This window comes from Mercenaria mercenaria, chromosome 3 (genome assembly GCF_021730395.1).
Source record: "Mercenaria mercenaria strain notata chromosome 3, MADL_Memer_1, whole genome shotgun sequence".
Lineage (NCBI taxonomy): Eukaryota > Metazoa > Mollusca > Bivalvia > Venerida > Veneridae > Mercenaria > Mercenaria mercenaria.
Window position 1 is genome coordinate 54,588,165 of NC_069363.1, and position 12,119 is coordinate 54,600,283.

Here is a 12,119-nt window from a genome sequence, read left to right on the forward strand (position 1 = left end):
AACTGAACTGAACGTTAACTGTGGACATTAATTATTCTGATGAGACTTGATGAGTAAGAGACCAAATTCGGTAACTAAATACTGTTAATTTATTCAAAGCGTAATTATTGAACTCGAAGTTATGATATTGAATTTGTTAAATAACATAAAATGAATATATAGACTTTAAATTTTATTTTCTGAATGATTGGATAGTGCAAGCTTTGTTGATGTGAAGTATGTTCAAAAGTACATCTGTTGTTTATATGAGTATATGTATAATTGGTGAGCGTTGTATGAATGTTGTTTGTATGTTTTTATTTGCAGAGAATCGCTATATCTAGAGAAATAAAAGAGTAAAGGCGCATCTCTCGTTTAGTCACTGAGTTGATCCAAGTCCCAGAACAGCATCTATCCTTGTAAGCCTCGTACAATGGACTGTAAATACGACAATAAACCGATGTTAGACTCCCAATAACAGCATCTATCCTTGTAAGCCTCGTACAATGGGCTGTAAATACGACAATAAACCGATGTTAGACTCCCAATAACAGCATCTATCCTTGTAAGCCTCGTACAATGGGCTGTAAATACGACAATAAACCGATGTTAGACTCCCAATAACAGCATCTATCCTTGTAAGCCTCGTACAATGGGCTGTAAATACGACAATAAACCGATGTTAGCCTCCCAATAACAGCATCTATCCTTGTAAGCCTCGTACAATGGACTGTAAATACGACAATAAACCGATGTTAGACTCCCAATAACAGCACCTATCCTTGTAAGCCTCGTACAATGGACTGTAAATACGACAATAAACCGATGTTAGCCTCCCAATAACAGCATCTATCCTTGTAAGCCTCGTACAATGGGCTGTAAATACGACAATAAACCGATGTTAGACTCCCAATAACAGCATCTATCCTTGTAAGCCTCGTACAATGGGCTGTAAATACGACAATAAACCGATGCTAGACTCCCAATAACAGCATCTATCCTTGTAAGCCTCGTACAATGGGCTGTAAATACGACAATAAACCGATGTTAAGACTCCCAATAACAGACTCTATCCTTGTAAGCCTCGTACAATGGGCTGTAAATACAACAATAAACCGATGTTAGACTCCCAATAACACTATCTATCCTTGTAAGCCTCATACAATGGACTGTAAATACAACATTATAAACCAATGTTAGCCTCCCAATAACACTATCTATACTTGTAAGCCTCATACAATGGACTGTGAATACAACAATAAACCAATGTTAGACTCCCAATAACAGTATCTGTGCTTGCAAGTCTAAAATACAAACTGTAAATCAATGTTAGCCTCCCCATCATAACAGTACAGTCGAGACTGCCTTAGCGACTCCCTGAATTTAACAACTCCCTGTCTTATGTGACGCTAGTCAAGTCCGCCCGATGTAAAATGAGTCCGTATTTAGCGACTACCTGTCTAACGTGACAAGCGACCGTCATTTTTCGGTCAAATTTGCTTTTATTCGTCTTTTTAAGCGCCTTTATCCATACCGGTTTGCCGATTTTCATACCGAATTCAACCACACTGGGTTGGTTTTAAATTCAGAAATTATTAAAAAGTCCATCACAAAATAGTTATAAAAGTTTGATTTCAACCTGGCAATTCACAGTTTGTCTAATGACCAGCTAATTATGTCATTGTTTAGTGTCAAACGATCTTATAATCCCCTATTGTGTACAAAGACAATAGACCAAGGTGTAATCAATTTGTGATAAGTTTACACATCAACATGTGTGGGTACCGCAAGGGCCTGGCATAGGCGATCTTTCAGGCCTGTATTTGTAAGTGGGTGGGGTATCGGAGGACCGTTTGTTACTGTATTAAGCGACTCCCTGCCATATGCGACTTTATTTCATCTGTCCCATCGAAGGTCACATATGACAGGCTTGACTGTATTTGTCCTTTAAAGACTGTAAAAAGAAACAGTAAACCAATGTTAGCCTCCAAATAACAGTTTTCACTTTTCAATTATTTTGTGAAGGTCATAAATTTATGCTGCAACAAGATCGCATATTTTACAAATCTAAACACATTTGTTTTAAAAAAAATTCAACAAATAAGATAAGGGAGAAATGTCATTTTAACAATAACCTTTGGCCTACTAACCCATCAAATATAAGGGTCATCTAGTTTAAACAGTATTTATTAAATATATCATGTACATAAATCACATACATACAATAAAATTTACAATCAAAATAATGTAAAGGATCTGAAAACAAGCTTTCATCAACAACTTATATTAATTGATTTCCTTGACAGTAAAACATGTTATAAGGATAGGGTGTTACAAAGTATGGTTTGTGTCTAGTTATTTGTTAGTTTAAACTCTTTTTATAGTTTAATTTTCAGCTAGATAAGTATGAAAATTTTGAAATAAGTTGAGAAATGCTGCTTAGTACTAAGAATGTACTGCATGTGGCCAGTTTGTGCCAATGCTCACCTGTGCGCGTCAGCGCGCCGGTCACATGGAGAATCGCTTCGAGGCAACAATGTATTGCTGCACTTTAGCAAAGACAGATATATTCCAAGTCGTAGTTAGGTGTTCATTACCAAACAGTAAGTTATTAATGGTGGGTGCACAAGGTAATTCATTTAGGAGCAATTGTCTTTCTGGTATATAAATCAGACATGATAAAAGGTAGTGATTTGTTGTTTCTACTTCACCGCATGTACAATAAGGACTATTTGATACTGATTTACGAAAAAGGTCATAATTTAGGGAACTACAGCCTAGATGGAGACGAGTATGTAGTATTTGACCAATCCTACTTAATGACAGGTAATGCGGCGGGGGTTTGGATGCATTGCTATTTAAGCATTTCTTAAATATTGCTAAGGAAGGACTTGCTTTAATTTCTTCGGACAAAGCATTCCATTCACGAATCACGGATGGAATAAATGAATCTTTGTATAATTGTGTACAACATGATAAGGGTATATTCATGTTATTTCATAATTCATATCAACTTTGTGTAGAAGGAGGGATAAGGTTACATAAGTAGCTTGGGGAAATGTCATTTTTCATTCTGTAGAATAGTACAAGTTAATGCTTCTTTCTTCTGCTAGATAGTGTTTCCCATTTTAAGGGTCATCTATTGACCAAAGCCAGTCAATGCCTGTAGTTAGTAGATGTCCTCTATCGTTTTGGAGTTTAAGGTCAAGTACACAGAGAACTCTAGACTGAAAATTGTTTCTGCTCAATAACTTTAGGCCAACTACCTTTAAACTTCATAGGATGAGTGCCAATGGTCAGTAGATGACTCCTGTGTTTTCAAGGTCAGTAGGTCAAAGTTCAAGGTGACTGTGACCCTGAGTCTGAAAACAAGATCTGCTCAATTACTAAAGAATACTTTGGTATACAGCCTGTAAAATAGTTAAGATTATTGCCAATGGTTAGCAGATTGCCCCTATTAAGTTGGGGCTCCATTTGTCAAATGTCAAGGCCGTGATCTCGGGACTGAAAATGAGATGGGCCATCATGCAGACATACTTGCATTACATACAGTTCTTGTTTTGTTCAGCTACTATGTTTTTAGTTCTTACCATTGCCAGGTTAGGATGACTCCATGAAGTTATAAGTATCAGTAAAGATTTTTAACAGAAAATAATTTTATAGACATCAATCAGATTTACTGATATAAATTTTAACTTCTTTTTTAATTGAAATCAGTCTGCAACTGTTCCAAGATTGGACTTTTAAACAGTAAATCTGTCAACAAGAATGAAAAGACATAGATCTACATTGAACAACAGTAAAAACACTATTACAAAGTTATATATACCTATATAGCCTCCACTTGGAATATAGAAGGTCCCATTTTTTCTGCCTCAAGGTAAAGAAAATCAGCATTGGAGGTAACAAAAGTCCCATAAACACCAGGTACACACTTGCAAAGAAATGTATTGTCTGTAATATCATATAAAGACATATTATATAATTATATAATTATTGTCCTGTTTTCAATATAAACATATTTTGAATTATTTTCTTAACTCATTTTTTTTTTGAAAATTGAAAGCAAATGCTTTTCTTTAAATTAGATATTCAGCAAGATTCACTGCACACTCAGTTAATCTAAATGTTTGACTGAGAAGAGAAATACATGTTTACAATTTTGAGGGGGAGAAAATGAAATTAAGAATATTTATGAAAGAAATGGTTTAATAAATATAATGTGCTGATATATTTCTATGAACAGAATTCTTGCATTATATAGCATGATCTCTTTAAGAGTGAACACAACTGGGAAAATTATCTTTGTTGTACTTCATGAAGTTTTTATTCTGAAGAGTTTAATTTACTAAACATTCAATAAATTAGTATCCCCTGCTGAACAGGTTAAGAGTGAACATTTAGAAACACTCTATTTTTAGTAGAAGTGACCTTGACCTTGCAACCCAAAATGCAACTAAACCTTTGTCTCCATAAAGTTATCTATATACCAACAAGTGGTCCGCAAAGCAGGCAATCTATACAGAGAAGTCCATAAAAAAATCTCTTACCCTATACAAGTACTAAGAATCAAAACTCTCTGACTAAAACTTACAAGGCCGAATTTCCCAAAAGAAGTTTTAATATTTCTACAATGTTTCATTGAAATATTTAAAATCATGTCTAAGGTATGGCTCCAAATGGATCAAAGGGTCATAAATCTTGCCTTCCTCAGGCAATCTGACAGAAACTTTCAGGACCAGATTCACTATAGCTGTTAACATTTCTACCAATACTCCAAATCATGTCCTTGACATGGCTCTGGAGGGACAGAAAGATTGATGGCCATTGTCTTAACTATATCACTTACCCTCTGGTGGGTGAAAGCAAATTAAATGTCTTGAAATGATGGCAGTCTGAAGGTGTCAAATGAAGCACATGACAGACATTATTGAACCATGTCAATGTGTTTAACTGCACACAACTCTCTTCACATCATCAGATCAAAATAATGGTCAAAGAATATGTTAGTTATTATTCTTACCTGAAAGATGAATACATCACATGATTCATCATTATCTAGAAGAAAAACATTGGTTGTATGGTCCAAAACAAGCAGCTGAAATCATACAGCACAATAAGCATTTAACAAAATCCTCTTCCAAAGGACATTTACACATGCTTTAATCTCAATTCTAATATGCTTGTTTCTGTTGAAACACACTTAAGCTAAAATGACGTCACGTAACGAGCAATGACGTCATTGTTTTTGTTGTGACCAAGAAAGAGCGTGATTATATTTAATCTTCTGTTTTAGATAAAAAGCTTATTAGAACTGCACACTGAAATTGTGTTTTAGTCAAATATACACTCAAAATCGATTATATACGTCGCTAGAATAATTCACTCGGACTATGCCCTAGGGAAATTATTCCGTGGACGTATAACCTTTTTTTGGTGTTAAAACACCATTTTTCTATACATTTCTTCTTAAATACATTATAATACTGCAAAATATTTGCATTTTACTCAAAAGTGATTCAAACCCCTCCCCTCAAACCCCACCAAAAATTATTTGGGGCTGGAGTGTTAATTAGGTCAAATAAGGTAGTTTAATAGTAGATTTATCAATACTAATCAATGCCTTGGAAATATTTGATACATCTTCATGTTTTCCACAATGCCTTGATAACTGTATGATTATGTGTAAATAGTATGTTAATAGACCTATTCAAAAAGTAACTGCAAAGATATGTGTAACAGTCTCAGGAAAAATGTGCAGCCTCGACTGGGACTCGAACCTCGGACCTTTGGCTTACTGTGCCAACGCTGTACCAATTGAGCTACCGAGGCCACCCGATATGAGAACCGCTACACACCTTCCCTCTTATTGTGAGACATTGGCACTCCTGGCCAATGTCTGCCGCAGATCTGTTAACCGAATTCAGATGCACACCCCAGCCGAACTGCTTCGCTCCGCATGGGCTCCAAGGGTGAATGTCTCGGTGGAACCTCCAAATGTAACTGTCTCAGGAAAAATGTGCAGTCTCGACCGGGACTCGAACCTCGGACCTTTGGCTTACTGTGCCAACGTGAGCTACCAACTGAGCTACCAAGGCCTCCCGATACGAGAATCGCTACATATATAAGGTCACAACAAAATTCCTTAGCCTACAACAATGAAATCATTTTATTCTCTGGGGACTAATTTTTGTAGATATTATGATAGATTCAATCCACAACAAATGTGAACAAAGAGGTTAAGGAAAAGTATTGTTACAGAAAAGATAAACAAAACAGAAGGTCAAGTGACAGACTGAACTGAAGCAGACATTTTATAATGACCTTTACTTAAAAAAATGTATTCCTACATGTATATTATTAAATTACTTGTAGTTTCCAAACAATATTTGATTTACAGAGTAGGCGAAGGGTGGTCCCTTTCTACCTAGGTATCCATTAAAATGGAGCTGACCATCAGGCACCACGTCAGAGCCCTCAGGTTTAACTTTTATCCAACACTAACCTAGCAATTATAAATATGACACTTCTTGCCTATGAGAATAAAAATGTATTATTGGTCAAGAACACTGGGAAATAACTTTCAAAAATTTGTCAGTTCATAAATCCCAGTGAACAAGGAAAATGTATGTTATCTTTGAACCAAGACATTCATGAATTTAAGCCCCACAAAAAGCCCTTTTGGTGAAAAAAAAAACATGAAATTTTATGACAATGAATTTTAATGATATCACAGAATTTACTTTTGGTATGGTATCAGAGCACAGGAATGTCCTGACACAGGACAGAGTTGCAGGCATATACAAAGTCAGTATCACCATGACAACCAGTCTTCGTATAGTGGTTTGTCTCTCCCATCCTCCTGCATTATTTTCCAACCGCTTAGAATCATTTTGGTTTGAATTCTGTTTCTGAAACGAAAATTTACACACTTTATACTCTCACAGCAAAAAGGATATCAACCAGGTTGTTTTGGCAAAAAATAAGTTAATACAGAGTTGACAAACATATTTTTCAAAGTTAAAAATTCTGAGGCCCAAATTAGCTAAAGCCGCTAAGACCATGGGTCAACTGACAATGAGCAAAACAATATATCTTGTCTTCTTCGAATCTGGGGATATAACAAGAGGGCCTTGATGGCCCTAGACAGCTCACCTGAGTGAACAATTTTGGAAGAGGGTCATGCATGGACAATATATGTGAAATTACTTTGAAATACGGCCAGTGTTTTCTGACAAGAATACTTTTTAAAGTATCCACTATATGCATATAGGAAATACAGTATACATTATGAAAAATTGACTACCACCTCTGGTTGCCTTGATTTCCACCAACTGGAATAATTTGAACAAACTTACTGGAGTGTCACCAAAGAAACATAATTTTCTGTGATACATGTATTATTTAAAGTAGATTCCATTGACACAAACATTATGACTATGTTTTATGCAAATCAGGCAGATCATTAACCAAGTTTTTTTTCAGTGACTTGACCAAGTGACCTAATTTTTCACACAAGTGGCCAAGTTACAAATTATCCATAGCTTTTAAACTGGCAAACGGTCTAACCAAGTACAATGTATAATGAAAATCAAGTACAAAATATGGCCTCTAGTGTTAACAAGGTATTCCTATAATTTAACCTAGTGACCTAGTTTTTGACCTTAGGCACCTCAAATTTCAACTTAACATATACTTCATAGAGATAAACACTCTTGCAAAGATTTTTGACCATCAATTAGAAAATGTGGCCACTAGTGTGTAAACAAGGCTTTCTATGACATGACCTAGTGACCTAGTAGAAGACCTCAGACAACCCAGATTTATGATGATCAAGTACAACACGTGGCCTCTGAAGTGCTATATTACAGTTTTTCTATGAGTTGACTTAGTGACCTAGTTTTGACCTCATGTAACCCAGTTTTGTACTTGACCTAGATTTTACACAGACAAGCATTTCAACAATTTTGTATGAAGATCAACCTAGTTTTTGACCTCTGGTAAACCAGTTTTAAAACTGACCTAGATTTCATAGAGACAAATTTTTTAACATTTATGATAATCAAATAGTAAAAGTGGCCTATAGAGTGTTAACAAGGTTTTTCTATGATTTGACCTAGTGACCTAGTTTAAGATCTAAGTTAACCCAATTTCAAAGCTGATCTACATTACATATAGAGACAAACAATAAGACAAATTATTATGAATATTAGGTAGAAGATGTAGCCTCTAAAGTCTTAACAAGGTTTTCCTATCAACTGACCTAGTGTCTTTTTTGACTCCAGATGACCTAGTAACATACTCATGTGATTTTTTATTAAGGGTAACAGATTGACCAAGTTTCATTAAGATTGGGCAAAAACTGTGCCCTCTACTGGCAGTAGTTCCCGGACAGCAATAGTCACCGGACACGCTTCCGCAATGCTCTATTTTCGAGATTCGTCTACATATTTTTGTGCCTAATCATACAGACGCTTGATTTGGAGAAGTTTATTAAGTTCATTTTTTCACAGGTAATCATATGAGTATAATAATCGTGGAAATCCTACCGCATGGTTACTTGTTTACATTTTCACTTGCGGGGCTTCCGTTTTTATTGCGCATGCGCAAGGGAGGCCCGTCTAGAGGGTCTTAAAATTAAGGCTACATGTCTTTACTTCACGACTAGCAGACGATTCATACACTCTCAACAAGAAAACTTATTTTCTTTGTGACAACAATACTAATTTGCCAAAATATTTCATAATTTGTTCAATTTGTAAAATTAATATCTGTGACTTAAGCATAATTATTCTATTTTCTGTTGTCGCAATTTGCCCTGTGGCTGGGACAAATAAATTTGACACAAACTTGTGATCTTTTTACAGTTATATAAAATATCATTTTTTTTTCAGAACTCCAGCTCATATGGGCAGTTCCCGATAAATATATTCATGAACAAGAGCTGTCTCCATAGGATGACATATGCCCCCGATGGCACTTTGAATGAGTAGTTATGGCCGATGTTAGAGTTTAGGACCTTTGACCTACGGAGCTGGGTCTTGCACGCGACACGTCGTCTTACTGTGTCACACATTCATGCGTAGTTATTTTAAAATCCATGCATGAATGACAAAGATATGGACCGGACACGCCCATCATTGCACTATCATGAAAAATGACCTTTAACATCTAAGTGTGACCTTGACCTTTGAGCTACAGACCTGGGTCTTGCGCGCGACACGTCGTCTTACTGTGGTACACATTCATGCCAAGTTATTTGAAAATCCATCCATGGTTGACAAAGATATGGACCGGACATGCCCATCAATGCACTATCCTTTAAAGTCTAAGTGTGACCTTGACCTTTGAGCTACGGACCTGGGTCTTGCGCGCGACACGTCATCTTACTGTGGTACACATTCATGCCAAGTTATTTGAAAATCTATCCATCGATGACAAAGATATGGACCGGACACGCCCATCAATGCACTATCCTTTAATGTCTAAGTGTGACCTTGACCTTTGAGCTACGGACCTGGGTCTTGCGCGCGACACGTCGTCTTACTGTGGTACACATTCATGCCAAGTTATTTGAAAATCCATCCATCGATGACAAAGATATGGACTGGACATGCCCATCAATGCACTATCCTTTAATGTCTAAGTGTGACCTTGACCTTTGAGCTATGGACCTGGGTCTTGCGCGCGACATGTCGTCTTACTGTGGTACACATTCATGCCAAGTTATTTGAAAATCAATCCATTGATGACAAAGATATGGACCGGACACGAAAATTGCGGACAGACTGACAGACTGACAGACCGACAGACGGTTCAAAAACTATATGCCTCCCTTCAGGGGCATAAAAAATGGTGTCTGGGCATTACTTTCGAGCATGTTAAAATTTGACATTCTACAGACCCCTTTTCGGGCCTCGCTAATTCCCCGCGAACGCGATGTCATTTCACATGAAAAACCCTAAACTGGTAATACCGGAGCTAAGGTATGTATACATGTTAATCGTTTTTATTCTTAATATTTTTTAAGCTTTTGAGGACAAAATATATGCGATTTCTGTCCGGGGACTACTCGCGTGCCAGTACAGTGTTAACAGTCAAATTGTCAACAACTCATGACATACGATGACAGATGACAGTCACAGGGTGCTCACAATAGCTCAGCTCGAACACTTTGTATTCAGGTGAGCTAAATAGGATCTATCTTAATGATTTCGATAATTTCTTACTTTTTACCTGATATATGAAGTAGCACACATCAGTTATAAAATATCAACTTGTAGAAATAATCATAAAATTTACATTTAAAGTTCAGAGAACCTTTTTACATTTACAATCTTACAAATAGCAAGCATATATCATAAGTAATAAAATAACATGAATTTGTATTTGCTTTAAATATCTGGTAAAATTTCTAATTCATATATAAAGTAATTTATGTATCCTATATGTTACCATGGTTGTATGTTGGAACTTTCCCAGACAAAACTTCGCAGATAGAAAATCTTACCATGGCTGTATGTATATGAACTTACCCAGTCTTACTGCTGACAAAGTGATGCAGATAGAATTAATCTTACCCAGCTTGAATACAGGAACTTACTGAGTCTTACTGCTGACAAAGTGATGCAGATAGAATTAATCTTACCAAGCTTGTATACAGGAACTTACCCAGTCTTACTGCTGACAAAGTGATGCAGATAGAATTAATCTTACCAAGCTTGTATACAGGAACTTACCCAGTCTTACTGCTGACAAATGGATGCAGATAGAATTAATCTTACCAAGCTTGTATACAGGAACTTACCCAGTCTTACTGCTGACAAATGGATGCAGATAGAATTAATCTTACCAAGCTTGTATACAGGAACTTACCAGTCTTACTGCTGACAAATGGATGCAGATAGAATTAATCTTACCAAGCTTGTATACAGGAACTTACCCAGTCTTACTGCTGACAAATGGATGCAGATAGAATTAATCTTACCAAGCTTGTATACAGGAACTTACCCAGTCTTACTGCTGACAAATGGATGCAGATAGAATTAATCTTACCAAGCTTGTGTACAGGAACTTACCCAGTCTTACTGCTGACAAATGGATGCAGATAGAATTAATCTTACCAAGCTTGTATACAGGAACTTGCCCAGTCTTACTGCTGACAAATGGATGCAGATAGAATTAATCTTACCAAGCTTGTATACAGGAACTTGCCCAGTCTTACTGCTGACAAATGGATGCAGATAGAATTAATCTTACCAAGCTTGTATACAGGAACTTGCCCAGTCTTACTGCTGACAAATGGATGCAGATAGAATTAATCTTACCAAGCTTGTATACGGGAACTTGCCCAGTCTTACTGCTGACAAATGGATGCAGATAGAATTAATCTTACCAAGCTTGTATACGGGAACTTGCCCAGTCTTACTGCTGACAAATGGATGCAGATAGAATTAATCTTACCAAGCTTGTATACGGGAACTTGCCCAGTCTTACTGCTGACAAATGGATGCAGATAGAATTAATCTTACCAAGCTTGTATACGGGAACTTGCCCAGTCTTACTGCTGACAAAGTGATGCAGATAGAATTAATCTTACCAAGCTTGTATACGGGAACTTGCCCAGTCTTACTGCTGACAAAGTGATGCAGATAGAATTAATCTTACCAAGCTTGTATACGGGAACTTGCCCAGTCTTACTGCTGACAAAGCGATGCAGATAGAATTAATCTTACCAAGCTTGTATACGGGAACTTACCCAGTCTTACTGCTGACAAAGCGATGCAGATAGAATAATCTTAAAAGCTTGTATACGGAACTTGCCCAGTCTTACTGCGACAAAGCGATGCAGATAGAATTAATCTTACCAAGCTTGTATACGGGAACTTACCCAGTCTTACTGCTGACAAAGCGATGCAGATAGAATTAATCTTACCAAGCTTGTATACGGGAACTTACCCAGTCTTACTGCTGACAAAGCGATGCAGACAGAATTAATCTTACCAAGCTTGTATACAGGAACTTACCCAGTCTTACTGCTGACAAAGTGATGCAGACAGAATTAATCTTACCAAGCTTGTATGCAGGAACTTACACAGTCTTACTGCTGACAAAGTGATGCAGACAGAATTAATCTTACC

At 36.7% G+C, this 12,119-nt stretch overlaps 1 protein-coding gene across 7 annotated transcripts in view; it reads right to left on the minus strand.

Moving 5' to 3' along the window:
- Positions 1-12,119, minus strand: part of LOC123524713 (uncharacterized) — a 59,968-nt gene that overhangs the window by 18,181 nt on the left and 29,668 nt on the right. For all 7 annotated transcript variants that reach the window (XM_045303128.2, XM_053538539.1, XM_053538540.1 and 4 more), the window contains 3 exons: positions 6,723-6,890; positions 5,003-5,077; positions 3,809-3,933 (listed from right to left, as the gene is read on the minus strand). In XM_045303128.2, the coding sequence (XP_045159063.2) occupies positions 3,809-3,933; positions 5,003-5,077; positions 6,723-6,890 (368 nt within the window). The remainder of the gene's footprint in view (positions 1-3,808; positions 3,934-5,002; positions 5,078-6,722; positions 6,891-12,119) is intronic.